The 27,461-nt window shown below is 43.3% G+C and overlaps 1 protein-coding gene across 10 annotated transcripts in view; it reads right to left on the minus strand.

Annotated features, from left to right (window-relative positions):
* The window catches only part of syne2b (spectrin repeat containing, nuclear envelope 2b), a 99,461-nt gene that overhangs the window by 4,809 nt on the left and 67,191 nt on the right, over positions 1-27,461 (minus strand). For 9 of the 10 annotated variants that reach the window (XM_047812660.1, XM_047812659.1, XM_047812665.1 and 6 more), the window contains 35 exons: positions 27,441-27,461; positions 27,246-27,362; positions 26,963-27,100; positions 25,856-26,056; positions 24,988-25,089; positions 24,676-24,795; positions 23,282-23,482; positions 23,010-23,183; positions 22,720-22,851; positions 21,771-21,985; positions 21,508-21,628; positions 19,850-20,335; positions 18,898-19,047; positions 18,484-18,651; positions 18,198-18,353; positions 17,979-18,122; positions 16,938-17,108; positions 16,610-16,743; positions 16,242-16,458; positions 14,558-14,740; positions 14,344-14,454; positions 13,655-13,809; positions 13,415-13,562; positions 13,172-13,266; positions 12,815-13,046; positions 12,474-12,668; positions 10,770-10,880; positions 9,397-9,552; positions 7,902-8,060; positions 6,097-6,263; positions 1,470-1,632; positions 1,157-1,344; positions 895-1,045; positions 483-665; positions 84-221 (listed from right to left, as the gene is read on the minus strand). The exon at positions 27,441-27,461 is cut by the window's right edge and continues 103 nt beyond it. In XM_047812660.1, coding sequence (XP_047668616.1) covers positions 84-221; positions 483-665; positions 895-1,045; positions 1,157-1,344; positions 1,470-1,632; positions 6,097-6,263; positions 7,902-8,060; positions 9,397-9,552; positions 10,770-10,880; positions 12,474-12,668; positions 12,815-13,046; positions 13,172-13,266; positions 13,415-13,562; positions 13,655-13,809; positions 14,344-14,454; positions 14,558-14,740; positions 16,242-16,458; positions 16,610-16,743; positions 16,938-17,108; positions 17,979-18,122; positions 18,198-18,353; positions 18,484-18,651; positions 18,898-19,047; positions 19,850-20,335; positions 21,508-21,628; positions 21,771-21,985; positions 22,720-22,851; positions 23,010-23,183; positions 23,282-23,482; positions 24,676-24,795; positions 24,988-25,089; positions 25,856-26,056; positions 26,963-27,100; positions 27,246-27,362; positions 27,441-27,461 — 5,703 coding nt within the window. The remainder of the gene's footprint in view (positions 1-83; positions 222-482; positions 666-894; positions 1,046-1,156; positions 1,345-1,469; positions 1,633-6,096; positions 6,264-7,901; positions 8,061-9,396; positions 9,553-10,769; positions 10,881-12,473; positions 12,669-12,814; positions 13,047-13,171; positions 13,267-13,414; positions 13,563-13,654; positions 13,810-14,343; positions 14,455-14,557; positions 14,741-16,241; positions 16,459-16,609; positions 16,744-16,937; positions 17,109-17,978; positions 18,123-18,197; positions 18,354-18,483; positions 18,652-18,897; positions 19,048-19,849; positions 20,336-21,507; positions 21,629-21,770; positions 21,986-22,719; positions 22,852-23,009; positions 23,184-23,281; positions 23,483-24,675; positions 24,796-24,987; positions 25,090-25,855; positions 26,057-26,962; positions 27,101-27,245; positions 27,363-27,440) is intronic. The other variant, XM_047812663.1, reaches the window with a different exon arrangement.

Consider the following 27,461-nt stretch of genomic DNA (forward strand, 5'->3'; position numbering starts at 1 on the left):
AAGCCTGTCAAACTTATCAGCCAACAGAGACCACATTTAGACATTTAAACTGTGTGATGTGTGTGTGTGAGACCCGCACTGACTTTAAGTTGTCTCATCTTGTCGTGGACGTCACTTTCAGAGAAGTGCTCGACGTTAGTGAGCTGCAGGTCCATCTCAGTGAGCCACACCAGAACAGCATCTCTCGTTCCCTCAAACTCCTCCCTCTGAGATGTAAAGTGCTGTGGAGGGCAGGGCAGGGCAGAGGTCAGTCAGCAACTTGATTCAATTATATATTATTCCAGTGTTTGTGGTTTTCAAATGTTTTTGTCTGCACGTAAATAATTAAAGCGGGTTAACAGGTCGCGTTCCGTTCACAGACGTCTGGTGATTCACAAACAGAACAGAAAACGTGTATGATGATAAATTATGCATTGAACCTTTCCGAATATTGACACGTGCCTTGTGGGTAAAAGCGAAACAGCAGAATGTGAAATTTTTACCTTGAGTCTGCGGATGATGGCGCCGGTTCTCCTGTGCAGCTCATCCCAGCGCCGGTTCCCTTCGTTCACCATCGTCTTCAGTTTGCAGGCCGCGTCTGTGCGGTTCTCGCGGGCCAGGCGGCGGTACTGTTTATTCACCAGCTCCAGCTGTGTCAGCCGCTCATGGACCTGACGCTGGAACACCTGTGTGTGTGTGTGCGCGAGAGACAAGAACTTTAAATTACTGACTTACAACAATAAAACTGCTAATTAGTAAAATAATTTTGTGTCTTTTTTGTAATCTTAATAATAAAGTGTGATCTATATACTGGCATAACAAAACAATGACAAATCTATTTCAGTTTTCTCATCACCCTTATCACATCATTCTACTCCACAAATAAACAATGCTCCTAAAAAGATTAGAGCTCACCTCGAACTTTTTGAGCTCCTCCTTGGCGCACGTGTAAAGAACGTCTGTGCTGGCTGGGTTTGCTGCTGTGCGCTCCGACGTGCTCAACCAGTCCTCGAAACGCGAGTAATCATCCAGAAATTTACACCAGAGGCGCCATGTCTCCTCGATCCTGCAGGGGGCGACACACACAGCATGCGGCTCATTAGCCCAAGTAATTAAAATGAATAAAATAATGTTCCAGACCTTGCGCTGTGTTTGAGGAAAACCTAACCTTCCTAACCTCATTCTCCTCTCCATGGACATGGAGCAGATGTTCCTCCAGCGGCGGTCTAGGCTGTGTGTGGTCTGCTGGATGGAGTCGTTCTCACCGTCGCCGCTGCAGGCGTCGGCATCGTGGAGTAACATGTCACACAGAGTGAGCACCGACGCCACGCCCTCTGTGTGCTGCTCGATATCCTTCTGCAGCTCCTGGACAATCGGAATAAATCACAGCGAGCGTCCTGCATCAGATCTCTCTCATTTTGTGTGGTACTCTGCTCAATCCTGTTCATCAAATCAGGAAGAGCGATGTGTGTGTGTGTGTGTGTGTATACCTGCTGTTCAGTGAGTTTGCACTGGATTTCATCGCCGTGACACACACTGAACACGATAGGCTTGGTGAGCTCTCCCTCGATATGTGAGAGCCACGTGCGCAGGTTGCTCATGTTCTTATCCAGCTGCTGCACCATCACCAGTGTCTCCTTCAGCTTCCTCACCCTGAAAAAACAAACATATTTTCTAGTTTCATTATCAAATAGTGCTAGAAATTTGATGGAAAAACAACAACATTGATCACACTCGAGTTTAAACCGACTGTTTCGTTCAGTTACTTGGATTTTTTTTTTTATATTAATGACTCGGTGAAAGAGCTGATTATTTGTAAGCATTTCCCAAATCCGGCTGTGTGTTCAGACCAACGCACTAATCTCCAAACTTGCCCAGTTTACACCACAAACCTACAGCGTGTGAGATCACTAACATAACGTGTCTGTAAGATAAGAGGTATTTCAGACCACCACCTGTTTTAGAGCGGCGTTAAGCACATAAATCATCACATACAACCACCGTGTTTGTGTGTTCTAAGGGGCTCCTCAATCCATCTCCAGACACCCATCACCACTTACTGGCCGATTCTCAAGTCCTTAATAAGCTGGAAGGAAAATAAGCTGAACAGTGCAACAAATGTGTGTCTCTGCTGACATCACAAATCTGTGCAGCGTCCAAACACCGGTGGAGACGTGAGTCGATGACCCACTTTAAGAGCTTCTGCATGTGACATCAACATTTCGTCATGAGAAAAGACACCAAAACTAATGAGTGTTTACGTGGCAGTGTGGACATGGAGCGGTGACATTCACTGTATTCATTCTGATGCTGTTTTGTGGTTTGCACGGCAAAAAAAAACAGTAATGCTGGAAATCTCGAAGGAAGGAATCAGATCTGAGAAATCGAATGAGAATAAACGCACCGACTTAATTGGGGTGAACTGCACTTAAACTGCACTGAGCTCTTGTTTAGGAGCCTTAAATGGGTCTTTGCCTCATGAATACATGCTAGTGCACCGTTAAGCTCTGCGTTAGCATTAGCCAGCCTGTGGAGTGTGTGTGTGTGTGTGTGGCCGCTGGAAAAAAAAAAAGAACCCATCCCCCAACCCAAGAGCATCCCGCTGCATGTATGGATGTGTGGGTCGTGATGGTGAGCTGGAGCTATGTACTCACAGATCGGTGAGGCGACTTCACGGCTCTCTCTAGTGAGCATTAGGATTATCTGGATCAGCTCCTGCGAATGGTCTGTCTGTCTCTCTCTCTCTCTCTGTGCAGTGTGGTCAAGAATGCGTAAGGAAGCATACGTCATCTTTTTACCGAGTGTACGGACACACGCTCATCTCAGGGATTAAGCCCCTAAAGAAGCTTACTATGCAAACACACAGAACCACCTGTGAGCATGCAAATTTCCCTGCCATTACTGTATGGATAAACGTATGCCGTAAATAACCGACGCTACTGTACGTGACGGTGTGCCAGGACGACGTGTGCCTGAAACACACAGAACTCGTAGTGTTGGTGAGTCGAGCTACGTGAAGAGTACGGCAGTACGAGCCCACGGATTACATGGTTATGCAGTACAATTAAAAGTGGTCTGAAAGCGTTAAAGGTCTGAAAGCGTTAAAGACAATAAATTCAAGCGAAGTGGACTGTTTAGTGTGTGCGAGAGCAGAAGTCCGTAACACTACGTCTGCTCCCTCACAAAAATAATAACCATTAAAGTGCGCTGGACGCCCCGGGCTCCGGGCCACAATAGCTGCTCCGTTCCAGCCAATAGAAACACGGATTAAAACAGGGCGACACAATGGCGTTAGACAGAGGACTTACGGGACAGCGGGTGAACACAAAGGCCTGAGGCAGCTGTCCGGTGTGTGTGTGTGGAAGTCAAGTCACAGACTTTCACTGTTATTTGGGGTGACAAAAGCAGCCAACAGGCCAGAGTCAAGTCCTCCAATCCAAACACACACACAAAGCTATCTGCTGCTCAGATATGTCCGGTCTGTTCACACGACCATGTGCAGTGATGCACAGTCTAATCCAGTTGTGCCTTTTCCCTCTTTACCCTCTATAACATACATCGGTGGGCTTTTTTTTAAAATTATTATTATTATTTAAAATATTTACATGACCTACTTTCTCACACAAGACCCTTCTTACATTAGATTACACTGCTGTGGTGGAGGAGGAGGAGGGGAATCGGTCATGTGCCGTCTCACTCGCTGATACGCAAAGCTACTTTAAACTTCTCTGCGTTAAGTATCTATGACTAAACCCTAAATATGAGCAGATTTGTATTTGTGTCTCTTCAGGTTAGAGGATCAGCAGGTCACACGTTCTCAGACTGGACCCGGTTCCTCCAGCTGATCGGCTTACAGTAAAGTCCTAAACGTGTGGTTCGGTCCCTTAGAAATCTGCCTTTTTATTTGGTCCTCTATTCCCTGAGTGTTAGAAAGTGAGCTATATAAAAGTGAGACATTTTTTGTTACTTTTTCTTGGGACAGGACTGGATCCCATGGATGTCCACTCTGGTGTCCATCGTGATAAATACCTCACAAGCTTAAAACAATTGTTTTACAGGATTTACCAGGAGTAACAATACAGGGGACGATTTAAGTATTAAGCCTTTCCTTTTCACTAAAGGACACCCGATGTGGAACTTCATGTCTCCGTATATATTCCCCAAAATTTACGTAGCTACATGAGTGCATTATTACAACTCAATGACACTTAGAAATGCACAGAAGCACTACAACCCACTACAGCTGGTGCATTTTAAAAGATTAACGATGAGCTCCTATGGACATTTTCCGGTTTCGTTACGCAAACGAAACTATGCGACAGAGTTAAGTTGTATTAAGCTGACATTACAAACCCCAGCTCTGAGAGAGGACGAGTGGAGGAGTGAGGTCTGTTGAGACAGACGTCTACACGGAGCCAAGGCAATTCAGAGCAAAGGTAAAACCTCTGGATTTTTTTCTAAGTAGAAAACAGATTTCAGACGCGTGTCTGCTTTAACAGTAGTAATAACAGTACCAGCTGTAGTAGTAATAATGAGTAATGGCAGAAGCAGTAACCATAGCAGCAGTTTAACTGTAGTAGTAGCTGTAGTAGGAGATGAACACGTTTCTCTTGGCAAGTCAGTTAAGGCACTGTTCATAACACAGTTCACACAGAGAACTTAACACTCAGAGTTTTCCAACAGTCTTTAAATAGTCTGGAAGATTGCAGAACTGATTTTAGAAGCTTCTACTTGCCCTGTCATAACTAGGAGTTTCTGCTTAGAAGCAACTTCCCACCAAATGAAAGTACCGAGAACATCTGTACAAACAACTGTATGCAAAATCAAAAACCATGGAAACACACAGACTGTATGACTCAGAGCGGAGACGCATTAACACCAACGATAAATACGTAGCGGTCCAAGAGGCTCTGATGTGCAAAGTATAAAAGGATTACATGACAGCTGTTCCACTAAAGTAATACCAGCAGTAATACACTAGTAATAGCGCAGTAGTACACTAGTAATACCAACAGTCATTCACTAGTAATACCAACAGTAACAGCAGCAGTAATACACTAGTTATACCAACAGTAATAGCAGCAGTAATACACTAGTTGTACCAGCAGTAATACACTAGTAATACATTAGTAATACCAGCAGTAATACATTAGTAATACCAACAGTAATAGCAGCAGTAATACACTAGTTGTACCAGCAGTAATACACTAGTAATACCAACAGTAATAGCAGCAGTAATACACTAGTAATACCAACAGTAATAGCAGCAGTAATACACTAGTAATACATTAGTAATACCAACAGTAATACACTAGTTGTACCAGCAGTAATACATTAGTAATACCAACAGTAATAGCAGCAGTAATACACTAGTTGTACCAGCAGTAATACATTAGTAATACCAACAGTAATATACCAGTAATACATCAGCGGTAGCAGCAGTAATACACCAGTAATAGCATCAACGGTAGCAGCAGTAATACACCAGTAATAGCAGCAGCAGTAATATCAGCAGCAGTAATACACCAGTAATAGCAGCAGCAGTAATACACCAGTAATAGCAGCAGCAGTAATACACCAGTAATAGCAGCAGCAGTAATAGCAGCAGCAGTAATAGCAGCAGCAGTAATACACCAGTAATAGCAGCAGCAGTAATAGCAGCAGCAGTAATACACCAGTAATAGCACCAGCAGTAATAGCAGCAGCAGTAATACACCAGTAATAGCAGCAGCAGTAATACACCAGTAGTAGCAAGAGAGGTAGCAGCAGTAATAGCAGCAGTAATAGCAGCAGTAATAGCAGCAGTAGCCATAGTACAAACCAGCAGTATTGAGGTCAAATTAGTAGTTGTAGCATTAACCATACTATAAACTGTAGTTGATTTAGTAGTAGCAGTAGACGTAGAGGTGGTGTTTGTAGAAGTGGAACAAGGAGGTTTAATGGTGATATGGAGCTGCCTTAGGAGCACCTGACCCTGCACCATCAGGACAAATCTGTAGCACACTAATACAGGGAAAGGACGGCTGCACTTTTTTTTACAAACTATATCCTGAATCATTCCCTGCTCACCTCAGTTATCATCTGTGTGTGTGTGTGTGTGATACAGCCCCCTCTCACCTGGCTTCGATGTGGTTGAACAGGTGCTGCCAGCGCTCGCTGATGCCCTTGATCTTGTCATTGATCTCGCTCTCCTTGGTCTTGTTGGTGGCGGTGATGAGTTGCTCTCCCAGCTGCTTCAGGTGAGTCTTGTTCTCACTGAACAGGTTTATCTCCTCCATGCAGTCCTGAGAGGAAAAGACACAAATTCAGCATCATTTAACACTAAAGATTTAGACTTTGTCCTGTACGACGAAAACATTGTTCACCACAGAAAGGTTTCTAAAAAACAAACAGATCCAGAAATCCCAGTGATAAACACCTTCTAACAATCAAGAACACTTCGACGTGCCATTATGCAATCAGCATTCGAATAAGTGAAGGTAAAATAAACCGAACCAGTTAATAAGTCTAGATCTAGTGAATGGTCTTAATGTGTTCTTCAGTTATTCTACCAGCGTTGCTCTCATCTCTCAACTTAAGCAAGCTTCTAATGCCAAGTTCTCAACAGGACAAGTTCCCCATGCTGGCCAAATGCCTCCCTGTGGTGTGGTGTGGCGAGTTGTGGTGTGGTGTGGTGTGGTGTGATGTGGCTTGGGCAAGTGTGAGAATATGATCAAATACACTGTAGATTCTTCATAAATGCTAATTTTCTAAAAGTGTTCACATATAAAAAGAAATGTACTGCACTTCATTCACCTCTTCTACATCCTCAATTAATATTAATAGTACGATATTAATGCAATTCTCTCTTTAATTTGTATCTGCTGTGTGGGGTTTTTTAACACACACACCGATCACTCTGCATAGTTTTGGTTCGAGTTAAGCAGCGAGTCGTCGTGTTGCTCTTGTTTACTCGCCAAACTTAAACACACCAGTGAAATTTTCTGCTTCCAAAATCAGTCACTAAACAAAGTCAGGAAATATTCCAAAGCTTCTAGCCCACATATTAGAGCTGTGTGTGTGTGCGTGTGTGTGTGTGTGAGAGATTGTGCAAGTAAGGACAGAGCAGTGTGGGTCCTTGGGGTCTGGTTGCACTTTGTTCCTTTTTTCATCATAGAGGACAAATGTAGAATTATTCCGGGTTTGTTCACGAACTCTCTCTCTCACTCACACACACACACACACACACACACACACACACACACACACACACATTAGTCATATTAAAGGTTTAGCTAAACATTACTATAGCATGATGATGGGTGTTAGCTTATTGTCACAAGTGTTGACTCGAAAAAGACAAAAAACACATTTTTCTATTTTCTGGTTATTGTTTAATTAAAGTTATTAACTCTACTAGTTAAGAGTTAGTTAGGAGAGTTAATGGTTCTACGTACACGTTGTTGCTCCCTTGACGTTACACCCTTAATCTCTCCCTCTATATGCCGTTAAACACCATCTATTTCTTTTTATAGACGTTATGTTATTATTTTTAATTACTCTCTTTAGAACTTGATGAATTTACCCAAAGCACCACCTCGTCTCTGTCGCCGCTGGTTACGGTGCGGTGTATTAGGTAGTAACTATCTAGAAGGAAAGTAAGACTGAGATATTAAAAATTCTATCGATGTGTTCAGTAATTCATTAGTAGTTATAACACGAGTGCTAATCTGGGTTCTCTGTAATTACTACTTCGTTAATAATAAACTACCATTCATTAGTAATTAATGGTAATAAAGCCTTAATAAAGCTACTCATCTGTTCCTGATTATTACCTTTTGGTTTCCTAAAAGCAGTGTGGGTTTTATTTAGGACTGTAGAGTGGATTATTAGGACTTTTTTAAAGGAGGGTGTGTGTTTACGTGACTGAAGCATGTAATGACCTTCTTCAGCTTCTCCACCATCTCCGTGATGCTGAGCTCGGTGCTGTGCGTCGTCTTGCTTTCCATCTGTGTGAGCCACTCACAGAGCTCCCTGTTCTTCTCGTTGAAGATGATCCACGCATTTAACCGATCGGCAATCTCCTGTTTACGCAGCGACACCTGTGAGCACACACACACACGCGCGCACACGTAAACCTTTACAGTTAGTTCCTTCGTTAGGCAATATGAAGACATGATATTACAATAATACTAACAGCACGATTCATCCTTTCTGCGTAGCCGCACATGGCACTAAAACTTATTTTTCAAACTTGGAAGTTGCCTAGCAACCCCATATACAAATATATACATCACACACACACACACACACACACACACACACACTTCAGCGTGCAGCAGCAAATCAGAATGTGTGATTTTCTACACAAAAGGGCCGTGAACTCTGGCTCCTATTCATCCTTCTGTCCTGCTTTATGAGTCTCTCACTCTCTCAGTACCATCTGTTCGTCCATTGCGATGCTAATGACTCCTCCCCCTCTTTGTCAAACACACAACCTGCCGTGTCCCACACAAGACAGCAAAACGAGGCGAGACAAAAAGTCCCTGAAGCACATGTGCCGAGTCTGTTATACAACACCGTGTTCCACTTATTAAATTACATTCCCAGGAAGAGATTTCGGAGCACAAACTCTACCACACTGACTTAAGTTTTGTAAATTACTACAAATTTCCAGGTGCTGAATCGCTCTGTCCCGACAGGTCAAAGAATGTGTGCGTACACACACAGTGACGTTAAATTCCTTCATACATGCTGTGTGTTTTTAAACCTTCCAACCAGTTATCACACCTGCTCTTTAAAACGGCAGTGATTACGTAAGCAAATTGTAACGGCTGTTTAACTGCGTCTCAAGTACAAAACTACACTTGTCCAGGTTCAAAGATTAGGACTGAGAGAGAGACAGAAGCCTAGAACTGATAATCCTGTGCATTATGAAAATTGCCTTGTGATGAAAACAGTCTTGTGATGTTGTGGCACTGTGATGAGTGAGACGTAGAGAGAGAGAGAGAGAGAGAGAGAGAGAGAGAGAGAGAGAGAGAGAGAGAGAGAGAGAGAGACAGAGAAAGATAGAGAGAGAGAGAGAGAGAAACAAAGATAGAGAGAGAAAGATAGAGAGACAGAGAGAGAGAAAGCGAGAGAAAGAGAGAGAGCGAAAGATAGACAGACAGAGATAGAGAAAGATAGAGAGACAGACAGAGAGAGAGAGACAGAAAGAGCGACAGAGAGAGACAGAGAGAGAGACAGAAAGAGAAAGAGAGAGACACAGAGAGAGAGACACAGACAGAGAGAGAGAGAGACAGAAAGAGAAAGAGAGAGACACAGACAGAGAGAGAGACAGAAAGAGAAAGAGAGAGACAGAGAGAGAGAGAGAGAGAGAGAGAGAGAGAGAGTTGTAAATTAAAGTTTTTTACAGTCAGCGACACAAACAGGACTCACCTTAAGACACAGTTCCTCCCACTGGAAATGCAGATGCTCCTCTTGCTCCTGCAGCATCAGCACGTCCTCAGCGATGATGTACTGAGACACATCTGTCTTCATGCTGCTCACTTCACACAGACCCGCGGCCCAGTCCTCCAGGGAGTCCTGCAGCTCCTGCATAACATCACACACCACTCAACAACTCACGTCCACGCTCAAGCAGGCACGTTATCGCACTCGCTCATAGCCTCTCAGTGACTCACTGCTGGCGGCCCTCTCTCACTAATCTCCTCCTCCTTCTCTCTCTCTCTCTCCCTCCCTCCCTCTCTCAGGATTAAAGGTTCCTGTGCAGTTGGGGGAGGAGAACAGTGCAAAGACAGCAAGAGATTAGGGCTATAATGGGCCTGACAGGACGATGACTTCACAGCTGATCTGACCCTGGTTTTCCTTTTCCCATCACTCTGGTTGTACCTAAGACACTTTTATGAAACTGATCCTGAATCAGAGACATATTAGAATTATAATATTCACTACTTTTGTTTTTTATTTTACTGCTACATTACATGATGTACAGCATTCAGGAACAGCTGCTAAAGTGCGCAAATGCTATTTATGACAAAGAAAGTAAAGTCGCTGGCTTTTAAATTCAGCTACGGTCTGCATTATAGCTTCGTCTCACCTGCTAACATTTATTCAGCGTTCAACATTTTTTCAACACAAGTTTATGCTAGTAACCAAACCTGCTTCTGCAGCACAGTGAGACAGGACGGTGTGTCAGATTTTATCAGCTGTTCCACCAGACGGCCCAGTTTTAACAAACTGAATATCTAAGCACACACAGATTAAAGTCACAAGCTTCCTAATGTCACGTTCCCCTTTACACTCGTACGGCTTCTCAGCAGGTCAATCTAAATCATACAGTACAATTTGCCCCTTTAGCCCAAATGTAACCCATCAGCCAAGGTATCTTAGTTTCTGCGCTGGAGCTACAGTATGATGCCCAAGTAGTTAACAATTTATAAATAACATCATCTAAGGAACAAGAAAGTCCCTTTACCCCAATTTTACTTTAAAACTGTGACTCTTCCACCACCCAGGTTTTGTAAGTGTGGCTCAGGAGCACACAAAACACTTAACGATAATACTACAATGTTTCTGGACACGTCCTGGATCATTTACATGACCTGATGGATTTTGTCTGTTTGGCTGATTGGGTGAAAACGCTATAACAAGGACGAAAGTGTTTAAGAACCTTCAGAACGTTGCAGGATCCTCATAGCTCATAGCTCCAGCGTAACAGCCAAATAACTTCAGACACCGAACACGTCCGATCGACAACATTCGGAGAGCTGTGTGTATTAATAAACATGCTTTTTATACACTCTAATTACCTTAATTAGCTCCTCGTCCATCTCCTGGATCGACTGGTTTGTCAGTCTGACTTTAAGCTCTTCCAGACGCTGTGCCAGATCGTCTAGCCGGTTCGTACAGCTCTCCCATGTCTGAAACAAAGACAGGTGTCAGTACATATAGAGACTTAGAAGCTCTGAGGTCATGTCACTCTACCACAACAATTTTTTTTTTTTAAGTGTGTACAGAAGCGCTTCAAACACAGGCAGTGTCTGTGTATGTGTGTCTATATATGTGTGTGTGTATGTATCTGTGTGTGTATATGTGTCTGTCTGTGTGTGCGTCTGTGTATGTATGTGTGTCTTTGTGTGTGTGTACTGTATGTGTGTGTCTGTGTGTGTCTGTGTGTGTGTCTGTCTGTGTGTGTATGTATGTGTGTCTGTCTGTGTGTATGTGTCTGTGTGTGTGTGTGTGTGTGTATGTGTGTGTGTACTGTATGTGTGTATGTGTGTCTTTGTGTGTGCATGTGTGTCTGTACTGTATGTGTGTCTGTGTGTGTGTGTGTATGTGTGTGTATGTGTATGTGTGTCTGTGTGTGTGTGTGTACTGTGTGTGTGTATGTGTCTGTGTGTGTATACTGTATGTGTGTGTATGTGTGTCTTTGCGTGTGTCTGTTTGTGTCTGTTTGTGTGTGTGTACTGTATGTGTGTGTATGTATGTCTTTGTGTGTGTCTGTGTGTGTGTCTGTGCACTGTATGTGTGTGTGTATGTGTGTCTGTGTGTGTATGTGTGTGTGTGTATGTGTGTGTACTGTATGTGTGTGTATGTGTGTCTTTGTGTGTGTCTGTGTCTGTGTGTGTGTGTACTGTATGTGCGTGTATGTGTGTGTGTATGTGTGTGTATGTGTGTCTTTGTGTGTGTCTGTTTGTGTGTGTGCAAAATCCATAATCCAAGGTCTAAACTCAGGGTTAGCATCAGAGAATACACCATAAACACCACTAAGAAAACAAGGGAAAAGAGTTTGAACTGAAGAAAAAAATAAATAAATAAATAAAATTAAAATAAAACATTCCCCAAAAAAACAGCAGATATCCACAGAGTAACACAGTAACAAGGATCATACCACAGTCCTGATGAATCCCCAGACTTGATCGGTATGGTCACGACACGGTCACTTCCCCAACATTAAACATAGCTATGAGATGATTATAGTACAATGTACTAATGACGTATCACAGTGCTGTTCCTATTTACTACAACACATCTCACTCGTCTGTTTACTGCAGTGGAGCTCATATGAGACCCCTTTCTGTGACATAGTGAATATTATTATTATTTTAACTGCAATCAATAACTGTGAAAAAAATGGTCGCTTCACATGGAATATGTATAGAATTTACAATAAAAAGATTGTTATATAATATGTAATAATTTTATTACAGAAGGTTGTGAGTAATATGATGGTGAGCTACACTGCTGTAAACGTCGTACTGAGAATCTCTACAGTATCTCTGACCCCTTCAGATGTCCACTGTGTGAGTCGTTGTGAGAACGTGGCTTATTTCTTCACTTTACTGATTTGCCTTTAAGATCTTTGAGCCTCGAGCTCTCACAGAGATAAAACGTGCGAAAGCTCGAGTGAGGGGTAACAACGATTTACACGTTTCGGTTGTTTATTTATTTTAAGTACACGTTCCGGTTCGATTACGGTTTTGTAAAACCTTTTCCTTTTCATTCTTGCTCACCTTGATGATGTCTGCAATGAGAGTCTTCCTCTTTCCCAGCATGCACTGGGAGCGCTCCCAGCCCTCCTGCAGGGCAGCGAGATCTGTCTGTAATCTTGTCTGTGTTTCCTCGTCGCTCGTGGAGAAGAGCTGACGACCCACATCCAAGAGAAGAAGGTAAGATGACAGGGACCTTTGGAAGAGAAGCTCGGTACGCTGGAGGACGAGACAGACAGATGAACCTTGCTCGTTAAACAGCACAGCTCATAAATGTGACCATAAATTTTGTCGATTTTTGTAAATTTTGTTAAGCAGAGCTCTCACACACACACACACACACACACACACACACACACACTTACCTCGAGCTGTTTGAGCAAGTGGCGGAGCTGTGTCACGCTGCAGTGTGTGAGGCCAGCAGGAGGCAGGAGTGTGTGCGCGAGTGTGAGCAGCTTGTTAAGTTTGCGCAGTGTATGTGTATAAAGGTGCCATTGGCGTATCAGCCCATCCACCAGGGTGCGCCGCTGAGTCGCTCTCTGTACAGCACCCTGCCAGTGCTCTCTGAGCTGAGCTAGCTTCAACAGGAAATCACTCCTGAACAACACAAGCGCACAAACAGATTTAGAAACAAGACAGAGCAATTCCTCGTTATATTCTTATTAATTAACGTTATTATTCTAATTGTTAATAATAAAAAAATGATTATTAATCATCAGTACCTGTCCTCCACCTCTCCCCTCTGTAGCAGGTGCAGAGCCTCTGTGATTACGGAGTGTAGAATCTGATGGCCTAGAGACAGCTCGGCCTGGAACCTCTGAGAGACGGAGTTAACGGTTAGGGTCGAGGCCGTGTGTCTCACCTTCTGAGAGACTGTACGAGCCACCGATCCGGGTTTGTGATTGATCAGCTGTAAGCCGTTATAATGCTCTATAAAACCAGTAAAACTAGTTTGTGTGTGATACCTGGTGTGTGCGGAGCTGCTCTCTGAGACCAGGGTAAGTGGATGCAATCTCTACTGCTAGACTGTCCTCCATCCTCTGCAGGAACGTCATCCACGTCTCACACCTCTCCTCAAACGCCTGCTGCCGAAGAGACACGACTTGCAGCTCACTACGCGCACGCACACACACACACACACACACAATCAGAAACAGTTGTACATGCGTATGTGTAGAGACAGACAGAACCCTCTAGCCTCTAACCTGCATTTCTCCTGAGCCTGTGCAGACTCCTGAGCCCAAGTCCTGCTCAGGTTCTGTATTCTCCGGGTCATGGAGTCGCTCAGGATCAGTCTGTAACTGAGCTCATGCAGCATCTCCACGTCTGCTGAGCGACTGCTCAACTCTGACAGATCGTACTGCAGAGAAACACACAGCCAACACCGCGTTCTCATTCACATTAACCTTATTAACATTATACATAATAAATGATTACAGATTAAAATGGACATTATGTATTTTTTCTGTTCTTAAGGTCAGTGAATTAAGCAATTTAAACAAACAAACAAAACAAAAATGAGGAAACCGGGTAGTTCTGCGTATATAAACATTTTATTCAACATTTAAATTGAACCAGAAATATAACATAATTTACATTTTTAAGTTTTATTTTTAAATGAAAAAATAAATAAATGAAATTAATTTTCATTTAATATTAATATTTTAAACATTTTAAAATAGTAAACATGAGTTTAATAATTAAAATATCTGTAATTATATATATATATATATATATATATATATATATATATATATATATATATATATATATATACATACATATATATATATATATATATATATATATATATATATACATACATATATGTTTTCATTTCTAATTAACATTATTTTTATTCATATTTTTTGAAGTGTGTGTGTGTGTGTCTGACCTTTGATACGTCTTGAGTGTCTGTGTGTCTCTGGCGGCTCGTACACTCCTGTAAGTGCGTCTCTAGTGATTCCAGGAGCTGCTCGATCTCCAGAAGCTGCCTGGAGTCCTCCTTCAAACACACACAAACACACGACTCAGACTTTAGTCCTTTACATTGCTGCATTTATCCAAATCACACACACACACACACACACTTATGCCACGTGTCCTACCTGCATCTCTCCCATCTTTCTCTTCACAGCCTGTTCGAACTGATGAAGCTCACGCGTCAACATCCGACACTCTGAGCGGACGAAGGCAGCTGCCGTCGGCACCATGTGTCCGGTCAGCTCTTTTGAGGCGTCCAGCGCTCGGTCCAAGTCTGTCTGGAGACTGTGTGTGTTCTCCAGCACGTCCTGAACATCGATTGAGAATCGTGACCAATGGTGAAATAACTACAAGGACGATCATTAAATAATATTGATATTGTGATCAATTCTATGCACCCTGGGTATCTGAGTGTGATCTGTTTATAACATATTTGTGTGTACACATGAATACAAGCACATGAGCATCATCACGGCTCTAATTCTTTATTTAACCTCCATTTAAATGGATTAATGAATGAATTCTGAGTTAAATCACCATTATAGGGGACTGTTAATAGATGGACCATAAATCTGGGCTAAAACCTTTATTTAAACGAACACTTACACAAAACGTCCTACACAGCTTTGGATTCTAATAATAAAGTGTCAGTGTTTTACGTGTCAGCGACTTTACACGCTTCTCGTCCGGCACGTGATTTACATGTCGCGTTTTGTTCCGTATTTATCACGTTTTAACAGAGAAACGTCCACAAACCGGCAAAAAAAAGTTCAGCGACTCAAAACAAAAGTAGAAACGAGTTTAATTAGAGAGCGAATTGACGCAGATTCACCGCCTGCTGAAACGAATTTAACGCGCGTTTTTCTACCGACGTTCGACTAGTTAATTATAACCACACACGTGTTGTTCCGGTTGTGGTGAATCACGTGACCGCGTTGTCACGTGGTCTAAAAACAATTAAAACATTTACTTTTTTTTCTTTTCAAAAACGTTTGAAATCATATTAAATTAAATTAAAACCATAATAAAGAAAATAATGTCAAATTAATTTACAAAACATGTTCAATGTTGTTCAACAGCGTGATTCAGCGTTTGTCACCTGACCACAAAACGAGAAAAGTTTTTTATACTCACTTTATATTTACAACTAATGTCAATGAATCAAATAAATTCATACATATTTAAAAAATGAAATCTTTTTGTTTAACCCAATATAATGGCATTAGTAACGCTGTGTTTATTTAAACGACCCTAAAACACTTTCTGTTACTAAATACTATAAACTATTAGGAACATGTTCACGTTTCATTTACAATCGAAGACTGAATATTCATTTATAAAAAATACTTATTTTAATTAAATTGAAATGTATATAACAGCTGGGCTTCGTACAGTTCTGTGTATTTATGTCCGCCGTGTTTGCTTTTGTTTAACAAAAATCTAAAATAATCAGTTTTAGAGTAATTGTGGAGAATTTGACAGTAAAATTGCTACACGTTTGTTATTGTGTTTACAGCAAGTTATGCAAATTCTATGCAAATTATAGTGTGCAGCATCTCAGTCAAAAATATTACAGAATGTTTTGCACACAGATGATTAAATTATTAGACATTTAATTCAGATTAGACCCTTTTAGTCTATTCTGATTTTATTGGTTACATAAACAGTATTTAAATAGTTATGCACCTTGTACAATGCTTTAAGCTTGCCTTACTAAATCGCACAAGTAAAGCAACCATGTGATCGACTACATTTGTGGTGAATTGAATATTATACACAGTCTTTCTTTACAGGACCGACTGAACTCACGTGTAAAAGCTGTATACGGGTTGCGAGCGTTTCTGTGTCGTCGTCGTCGTCATCGTGCTTTGACGCTTTTGTCTCCGAGATGTCACAGAGTCGCACCTTCTGCTGCTGGAGCTTCTCTGAGTAGGAGGTCGACAAATCCGAGTACCGTTTCCACACCTGCAGCAGTGTTTGTAAGCTCAAAGAGGTGTGTGTAAGATCACTTTTGACCTCAGACCACCTGGATAACGGTGCACACACACACACACACACACACACACACACACACACACACACACACACACACACACACACACACACACAGAGTATAAACATCATCTTTCTGCGGTTTAGTGTGTTTTTTTGCATGTAATTAGTGACATGGAGCTGACCGTAATCTCTCCTTCTCCAACTCTTCAGATAATAAGTATGAAGTGTCTGAATGAATCAGACCAGTAAGACAGGAGAATGTGTTGTTTAGCTCCTCCCACTTTTTGTCAGTTTCCCCAGCTTCGGATTGCAATGCCTGAGAAAAATAAATGCACGTAGTAGAACCATATTACATAACTAATGTGTTGAAAAAACGATCACAGAGTTGTTCTGTTTCGAGCTCATACACCGGACTCGTCTAAAATCGGTAACACTTACGTTCCAAACTGAAGTAAACTGGAAAACGATTTGTATGTTGATGACACACTGGTTTTATTGTGAACAAAGTACCTGTAGTTTATGGAGGTTGTTCTGGAGCGCAGCGAAGGAGGTGCGAGGGGTGCGGCGATGTTCAAGGGACTGACGTATTCTCAGGGTGCTCTGGGCGACGTGACTCCGCCCACATTCAAACGCAGACCAGGCCTCACGTATGTGCTGCTGAGATTGTTTCAGGGAGCAGTTCTGCAGAAAAATAAGGACGTTATCTATTAACCTTTATAACAAGAACATTAATTTTCTACCGCTTATCCGAACTTCTTGGGTCACGGGGAGCCTGTGCCTATCTCAGGCGTCATCGGGCATCGAGGCAGGATACACCCTGGACGGAGTGCCAACCCATCGCAGGGCACACACACACACTCTCATTCACTCACACACACACACACTACGGACAATTTTCCAGAGATGCCAATCAACCTACCATGCATGTCTTTGGACTGGGGGAGGAAACCGGAGTACCCGGAGGAAACCCCCGAGGCACGGGGAGAACATGCAAACTCCACACACACAAGGTGGAGGCGGGGATTCGAACCCCCGACCCTGGAGGTGTGAGGCGAACGTGCTAACCACTAAGCCACCGTGCCCCCTATAACAAGAACATTTATATTTAAATTTATATTCAAATTTGCGACTTAAGTCTGACTCGAGTCAAGTCCCCCATCTCCGAGTTATTTAACTCAAGTCACAAGTAAGTCTCAAGTCATGAATGTCAAGTCAAAGTCAAAGTCGAGTCGTTTTTTAATATTTGTCAAGCAAGTCTCAGATTTGCGACTTAAGTCTGACTCGAGTCCCATCTCTGTCAATAAGTAAGAGTTAATGTCACCGCACCAAAGTTGATTAGTTTCGTATAACAGCATGCACTTAAGTGTTCTGTTCCTCTTTAACCAGACATATGACACCAATTGAAACATTTTATTTATTAAAAAAATTATTTGGACTTTTGATCCGTTTAATATTAGTTACGATTGTAAAACATAAACAAAACAAATCAGACCGTTATCACTTTCTAGCAGCTCCAGACAGACCAATCAGATTGTACTCTATTGTGTGTACCTGTCCGTTTAAAGCAGTTAATGCCTGTGAGATGGTGTTAAAGTGACTGATGAAGTCCTCCGCGTGCTCTTCATCGTCGCTCAGACATCTCTTCTTCAACTCGTCCAGGTTCGCAGACTTAGCCTTTAGCTCCTCCTCCAATTCCTGAGAAAGAGAAAATACCGTAAACATATCAGGCAGTAAAACGCTCAGGCCTCAGTAAGGACACGCAAATCTGACCTGGCACTTTTTCAGGTGCTGTTCTGCTGCAGTGTGACTGACAGGCCTCTCAGCCAGTCGCATGCATGCCTCGTGACCTTTGACCCAGGCATGCAGGAGGTGCAGTTTGCTGTCTCGGTCTGCACGAATGCTTAGCTGCTGTTCAATATACTGCATCTGGGGAAAAACGTGCAGATTTCACACGCTCGTATCTTTGTGTGTGTGTTTGTCAGAATGTCAGTGCTTAAGACAAGGGTGTGTGTGCGTGTTTGTGTGTGTGTGTGTGTGTGTGTGCGCATGCCCTCACCTGTGTGTAGATGTGTGTTTGCAGTGTGGTCCAGCGCAGGTTCACCTCCCCGAGCTGTTCGGCGAAGGCTGTGTGTTCGTATCTGAGGTTTGGCTCAGTGTGTTTCAGCAGCATCTGGTTCAGGAAGTCCACTGACATCTGCACACACACTTGTGCTCGTTTCAGCGCCTACACACACACACACACAATATACTATTACTATACTATATTATTAAATGATTTAGTCAGAATCTAGAATGCATCATTTACGTTAAGTGTGCACTAACAGTCGATTAACACACGCGTAAAGTTCACTGTTAACTTTATTCCTGGTGATGCTTGTGGTTTGTTCAAGTGTCGTGCAGGATATCAGCCGAAAACACACACACACACACACACACTTCAGCCTCGGTGATATAATACGAATGTCTGCACCTTGAATGTGTTTAGTTGCTGCTTGAGCTGCGCTGCTGTTTTTGGTGACTGAACATTTTTCTCTGCATCCTGCAAGCGTCCTTCAGCTCCACTGATCCACTTACACACCTCAGAGAGCAGGGACTGAGGACACACACTGTCCACCACATGCTAGCAGGGGAGAGAGAGGGACAGAGAGAGAAAAAGACAGACAGAGAGAGAGAGCGAGAGGGAGGGGGGAGTAAGAGAGAGAGAGAGAGAGAAAGAAATAGAGAGAGAGAGTGAGTGAGAGAGAGAGTGTGTGAGTGAGAGAGAGGGAGAGAGAGGGAGAGAGAAAGAGAGAGAGAGAGAGAGAGAGAAAGAGAGGGAGAGGGGGGAGTAAGAGAGAGAGAGGGAGAGAGAGAGCGAGTGTGTGAGTGAGAGAAAGAGAGAGAGAAAGATAGAGAAAGACACAGAGAAAGAGAAAAAGACAGAGAGAGAGAGAGAAAGAAAGAGAGAGAGAGAAAGACAGAGAGAGAGAGAAAAAAGACAGAGAGAGTGAGAGAGAGAGAGAGAGAGAGTAAGAGAGTGAGAGAGAGAGAGCGAGTATGGAGATAGACATCATTTACATGAACACAGAGCTACAGACAGAGACAATTAAACTAAAAGGGAAATAAAAGAGAATAAAAACTGGGACCACAAAGGCAGAAAAAAACAATAAACAGGAAAGATACAAAGTGAATTACAAGCCAAAAATCAAAGAAAACTAAAAAGAAAAAAGAAAGAGTTTATCAAAAGGAAAGATAAAAAAAGAGCCATGGGATTTCATTTTGTTTTGACACTTCAAAAGATGAAGATTGTGGAAATTAAAAAGAATCTGAGTGGATGTGACAGCAGGTGTGGAATAGAAATGGGATTAATAAATAAAAACCATATTCGGAGGTTTAGGAAGCGACATGAAAGTGTGTTGTAATGATCTGAATAAAACCTTTACCTGATGTAGCTTATGTTGGACTGCAGTGAACTCAGCATGCAGCTCCACCCAACTGTTCTCCACCTCTGTCAGGTGATCTTTAAGATAGAGCAGGTGTGGAGACAGCTCCATCATCAGGACCTCACCGGTGCTGCTGTTGGTCGTGGCATCTTCTGACATCTCTGTGGAAGCGTTTCCACCCAGAGGAACATCAGAGGAGCTGCTAGATTGAAATGGCGTCTCATCCTGGAGATTAGCATCTTCTGAGTGCGTGATCTTGCGAGTGAGACTTTCTTCCTCCTTATCTTCGGAGATGGACTCGTCTGTAACTGAAGAAATACCTCTGCAGGTTGGGTTCTGTTCTGGTTGTGAGTTGTAATGAGAGAATCTGAATGATTGCGAGTGTGCGTTCGTGTGTTCGCTCTCGTCCAGCTGCAGGATCTCGGTGCCGGCGCTGATGACCGAAGCCTTCAGTGATGATTTGACCTCCAGCTCTTTACACAGCTCCTAAAACGACAAGAACAAATATGCAACTTGGTGAGACAGAAATAATGTAGAGAAAGAGGATCCTGGTGAGTGTTTTCGTATTTATTAAGAGTCGATAAAACACAGATAGAAAGATAGAAGTGTTAATAAAAAAAACATTCACTGATTTTAAATGAGGCAAATAAAAGTCAGCACTTTAAAGGCGGGGTCTCAGATTTTTTGAGAAATGCTTCAGAAAACCGAGTCGGGCCGATAATAAACAAAAATCAAAACAAACGTGTAGCCAATGAGCCGAAAGGGGCGTGTCTTGTCAATATGGGCGGAGAGAGTGTTCGGTGCGCGTGTGTGACATTAGCGGAAAGCGGTTTTAACATCGACATGGAGGATAAAAACAAAGAAAGAAAGAGAAGAAAGACTTACGATAAGGACAAGAAGTAGGACGTGTTAATATAGGATCAGCTTTCCAGCGCTGGAGAGAACTGAAGGAGCAGGAAGTCGGCCACATATTCACAGGTTGGAGTTTTCCGAGTCAATAACTCCTGAGCTAAACGCTGTTACTACACAAATAACACCTCTTTTCTATCGTAGTAATGTAGAGAGGCAGCTACAACCGCGTTTTGTGTAGTAACAGCGTTTAGCTCAGGAGTTATCGACTCGGGAAACTCTGACCTGTCAATATGTGGCCGACTTTACTTAAGACGCCGAGGCGCTTTTTTCCTTCTCGATAGGTGAGTAACGTTGGTTTTGCTTTGTTACACAGAACTAATATATGCCTTTGTCCTTTACATCATTATGCTTGTGTGGCATTTTTGCTTGTTTGTTTATCTACAATCGTATTGTTCTTCCCTTCAGCTATGATAAAGACACGTTTCTTTCTGTTAGTCGCCTGGGTTACGTACGTATGTGTGGGCGGAGCTATGGATACAGGGGTGGGACCCGTTTGGGTTAGGGGCGTGTTTGTTTTGGTGATTTTATGTCAATGTCAACATTGGCTTTCAAAAATCGGAGACCCAAACTTTAATGTTTTTACTGACCACAGCTCCATCTACTTGGTTTCTATTGCATCACAAGTAAAATGATTAATTTCCGGTTAAAGTTCTGCTAAATCTTTAAAAAAGTAACAACCAGAAGCAAAGCTTGGAGGTCTTTCACATCATTAAGGGATTTAATACATGACGGATGGATGAACTCACTATAAACTCAGTGAAGTTAGACATGGCTTGTCCAGACGAGGTCATGTGACCTTTCCAAGTGTTCAGACATTCTCTGGCTTTGTTCATCCACACGGTCATAGCTGTGGAGTCCCGACGATACCTGTGGTGAAAAAAAACAGTCACTCGTCCTTCCTCTCTATCGTCCACGCTTGCAGATTTAATCCATTTACATTTTTTTTTACAAAAAAATGAATAAATAAAAATTGTTGCTAACATCATTGAAGACATTTGTCCAGTTTTACCTCTTCCAGAGTTTTATCAGGTGGTGTGTGGACACTCGCCCCTTTTCTATCGTCCTTTGCAGAGCAGCTAAACGCTGTTTGAGCCTCAGATCAGCCAGGGAGACTCTGCACGCCAGACCGGCCACTGACTGACTGGACACTTTCCTCAGTCTGCTGGCGTGATCTAAACCCAGACCAATCTGTGCAGCATTCGCTTCCAGAGTCACCTGCGACTTCTGAAATGTTTTTAATGGGACCATTTTTAATTCAATTCAATTCATTCATCTTCTACCGCTTATCCGAACTTCTCGGGTCACGGGGAGCCTGTGCCTATCTCAGGCGTCATCGGGCATCGAGGCAGGATACACCCTGGACGGAGTGCCAACCCATCACAGGGCACACGCACTCTCATTCACACACACACACACACACACTACGGACAATTTTCCAGAGATGCCAATCAACCTACCATGCATGTCTTTGGACCGAGGGAGGAAACCGGAGTACCCGGAGGAAACCCCCGAGGCACGGGGAGAACATGCAAACTCCACACACACACAAGGCGGAGGCGGGAATCGAACCCCCGACCCTGGAGGTGTGAGGCGAACGTGCTAACCACTAAGTGAGTGAGTCTGAGGTGACTCAGGTGACTGTGGGGAGGAAAAAACTCCCTTAGATGGTAAAGGAAGGAACCACGAGAGGAACCTCATCCTCATGTGGGTGACACCTGGAGGGTGTGATTATAAATATACAGTCTGATAAATGTTGTATTGATGTAAAAGGCCACACGGAGTTCACATCTCCTCTATAGTGTCACAGAGTCCGACTGGAGCCGCCTCGGGATTCTCAGAGTCGGCCTTGTCTCCGACTTTTACCATCTATGTGTGACTCGGCATTCATAATGACTGAGAATATTTAGAATTATGTCATTTATCTGACAACGTTAGTGTTAATGTCACAATCGACGTACTTGATAGGTCGAGAGACTCCTCTGTAGCGCATCCTCGGTTTGCTCCTCCGGCTTCACGCTGTGTAGACGATGCTCCAGTCCTTGCAGCAGTTCGTCCAGCCAGGACTGACTCTCGTCCCACTGAGTCCAAACCTTAAACGTACACATTATTAACACCAAGTGAAGTTTTGAGTCTGACACACAAAAAGGTGTTGATTAATTTCCTTTAACTGCATCTTTAACAGCACTCCACAGGATTATATAAGAACCATCAGGACGTAATGTTTCAGGTGTATAAATGTTGTTTTTACCTGCAGTGTCAACTCCAAAGCAGCTCCAGTCTTCTGAGCCTGACGCTGAAGCTCATTCACCTGATCCTCCACCTCTGCCACCTCGGTGCCCCACTTATAGCTGGCGTCGTCGGGCATCCGGGAGGTCAGATGATGCAGAGCTTGCATGTGGTTCTCCAAAGACAGGAAGAACTTCTGTAAATATAAAGGATACGTTATTATATGGTCGTTATATGGTGTTTCCTGTTTTTGCTCCGTCACCATGGATGTGTTTATGGCATTAGTCGCCTCACCTTGTGTGTGCTGAGTAGTTTGTGTAGCTGCTCCTTGGTGTGTGGCTCCAGTTGTGAGGTGTATGAGAGTCTCTGTTCGCCGAGCTCCAAGAGGTCCTTTAGACCTTTCAGTACACGCTCACACTGCTGCTGCTGCTCCACACTGCACTGCAGATCCACAGCATGCTCACACACACTACTGTACACACTGTCCAACACACTCTGTATAGGCATAGGGAAAGGGAGACGGTTACACACACACGCTCACACACTACTTCACACACACACGCTCACACACACCACTGTACACACTGTCCAACACACTCTGTATAGGCATAGGGAAAGAGAGACGGTTACACACACACGCTCACACACTACTTCACACACACACGCTCACACACACTGTCCAACACACTCTGTATAGGCATAGGGAAAGGGAGACGGTTACACACACACGCTCACACACTACTTCACACACACACGCTCACACACACTGTCCAACACACTCTGTATAGGCATAGGGAAAGGGAGACGGTTACACACACACGCTCACACACTACTTCACACACACACGCTCACACACACCACTGTACACACTGTCCAACACACTCTGTATAGGCATAGGGAAAGAGAGACGGTTACACACTACTGTACACACACACGTACACACAGTCCAACACACTCTGTATACACATAGGGAAAGAGAGACGGTTACACACACATGCTCACACACACTACTGTACACACACACACACGTACACACAGTCCAACACACTCTGTATACACATAGGGAAAGAGAGACGGTTACACACACATGCTCACACACACTACTGTACACACACACACACGTACACACAGTCCAACACACTCTGTATACACATAGGGAAAGAGAGACGGTTACACACACATGCTCACACACACTACTGTACACACACACACGTACACACAGTCCAACACACTCTGTATACACATAGGGAAAGAGAGACGGTTACACACACATGCTCACACACACTACTGTACACACACACGTACACACACTGTCCAACACACTCTGTATACACATAGGGAAAGAGAGACGGTTACACACTACTGTACACACACACACTGTCCAACACACTCTGTATACACAGAGAAACAGAGACGGTTACACACACCACTGTACACACACGCTCACACACACTCCTGTACACACACACACACGCTCACACACACCACTGTACACACAAACTCCACACACTACTGTACACACGCACACTACTGTACACACTGTCCAACACACTCTGTATAGACAGAGAGAAAGAGAGACAGAGAGAGAGAGACAGTCCCACACACACACACAATCGTTCACACTGTCCCACACGCTCTGCACACACCACCATACTGTACACACACTCTACACACACACACATACACACCTCTAGCGTAGTGATGTCCAGCGTTAACCCTGTCACACGTCCCTGTCTCTCTGTCCCCTCTCTCAGCTCGGCCAGCTCTCTCTCTCGCCGCACAAGCTCCTGTTGTAGCCCGGCAACAGCCTGCCCCGGTAACCAAGCAGAGAGCAAGGGTCAGAGGTCAGAGTTTCCAAGTCAAAAATCATGATAAGTCTTCACCTCAGACCTTTAGTGTACAGTGTAGCGGTGTACACATGTGTAGACATTTTAACTCGCCGCAGGGACGACAGACACAACGTCACAACAATGTAAAAAGGAAAAAGGACAAGAGTTTACCTGTAGCTGTGCGTGACGATCACAGCGTGCTACATCATTAGTCAGTGATTTTAAGGTGGAGGTGTTAGCAAGCAAGGCAGCATGCATGTGTTTACTCCTGCTCTGTAACAAACACACACACAAAGATTACAAAAATGTAAAAATGACGGATCATCAAAATGTAAAAACGTAGCGTAATAGCTGTGGTGTAAAGTTGTGTAAAAACCGCGAGTGTGTTCTGCACTTGTGAGGGTGAGATGTGTTCTGACAGAGGAGGACGAAATGCTGACGCCAAAGTGCTAAATGTCTTTATACCACAGCGCTAGCTGAGGCTTCTGATTGGTCAGAACGTTCTGTAACGGCAGCTCTGAGAGTCTCACAGGTTTATAGTAATGTGCTCGTTATAACGCTTCGTCGTTACTAAAGTAAAGGCTCATTTATGATGATTGTTTTTTTAAAGGAAACCAACATTTGTCATTTGTAATCGGCGATATAGTGAAGTTTCTGTTAAGGAAGGAGTCTTCGGCGTCGACGTGTTTTTCTACAAGGGAAAGTCTTTGCGGTTTCTCTGTAACGTGGCGAGTTATTTCATCTTCTGAACTTCAAGGAAGAGAAAAGAGGAAGGACGAGGGTTAGGGTTAGGGATCATATCCTCTAACTCGTGTCACAGACATTAAACATAAACAAAAATATGTTATTTAATACATAAATAATTGAATTATTGTTAAATGGCTGTGATATAAGTGGAATAAAACATTTCAGGATACGCTGTTATGGGCAGACAATCGACGTTGCCTTGGAAACAGTAAGTGACTTCTTCCCTACATGTATTAATGTCACTCGGTGAGATTACGCAACACGTGTACATGTGCTCTGTGTTCTCTCTGACCTTTTTCTGCAGCGTCTGATCCGACTGGTTCTGTAGCTGCTTCTGTTTCTCCGACACGTTGTTCTGCAGCTCACGCACACGATCCTGCAGAAGTTCTGCACACACGCTGACGGCAGGAGCCATGGAGCCTAACGACCTGATGACCTCTGACCCCTGAGAGGAAATCTCAGCACTCAAAGAGCTGAGCGCTTCGGAGAAACTCTACGGATCACAAACACAGACAGGAAGTGGGGAAAGAGTTAATCTTAGTGGTGGATGGATAAACCAATCAGAATGATGAATGGATGGATGGATGAATTGATGGATGGATTGATGGATTCATATGAATGGATGGATTGATGGATGGATGGGTGAATTCATATGAATGAATGGATGGATGGATGGATGGATGGGTGAATTCATATGAATGGATGGATGGATGGATGGATGGATGGATGGGTGAATTCATATGAATGGATGGATGGATGGATGGATGGATGGGTGAATTCATATGAATGGATGGATGGATGGATAGGTGAATTCATATAAATGGATGGATGGATGGATGGGCGAATTCATATGAATGGATGGATTGATGGATGGATGGATGGATGGGTGAATTTATATGAATGGATGGATGGATGGATGGGTGAATTCATATGAATGGATGGATGGATGGATGGATGGATGGGTGAATTCATATGAATGGATGGATGGATGGGTGAATTCATATGAATGGATGGATGGATGGGTGGATGGATGAATTCATATGGATGGATGGATGGATGGATGGATTCATATGAATGGATGAATGGATGGATGGACTAAAAGATGGAAGAATCACTTTAGATTAAGGATGGATAGATGCATGGGATGGATCAATATGGATGATGGATGGATGGATACTTAGTAGTGTTGTGAATTGATGTATGTATGTATGCATCAGTCAACAGAAATGATGGATGGATCGTTAGTTGTATTACACAGAATGATAAATTGATGAATGGATGGATGGGTAGAACATTATTGTAAATCTCATACGAACGGATGGATGGAAGTTTCAAAAAGAGTGATAGAATGATGAGTTGAAGGATGAACGAACTGATGGATGAACAGATAGATGTGTACCTGTAGCTGTAGCAGTTGGGGGTGTGTGTCAATTTCTGTGGCTCCCGACTGAGAGACGAGTGTGTGAGAGAGAAAGGATAGAGAGAGTGCGATTCCACTCAGCACCTCAAACAAACCCTCATCTACCTCCTGCATGTCCTGCAAAGGAGAGAGAGAGAGAGAGAGAGAGAGAGAGAGAGAGAGAGAGAGAGAGAGAGAGAGAGAGAGAGAGAGAAGAGAGAGAGAGAGAGCGATGAGTGTTAGCATGTGTGTGATCGTGTCATCAGGAGTATAAGATACGTACAGTTGCTGACGTCACTGTGTGTCGCAGCTCTCGCAGGTGTGTGATGTGGGACTGGAGCTCCTGTAGACATGCAGCTCCATCAGCACTGCTCCATACACATACAGGGGGAGGAGATATCTGCACACACACACACACACACAGTCAATATATTAAAGCATTAAATTGCTATTACTATAAGTTTGGTTGTCCAGGAACCTCCTCTTCCTGCTGGTCTTC

Source organism: Tachysurus fulvidraco, chromosome 4 (genome assembly GCF_022655615.1).
Source record: "Tachysurus fulvidraco isolate hzauxx_2018 chromosome 4, HZAU_PFXX_2.0, whole genome shotgun sequence".
Lineage (NCBI taxonomy): Eukaryota > Metazoa > Chordata > Actinopteri > Siluriformes > Bagridae > Tachysurus > Tachysurus fulvidraco.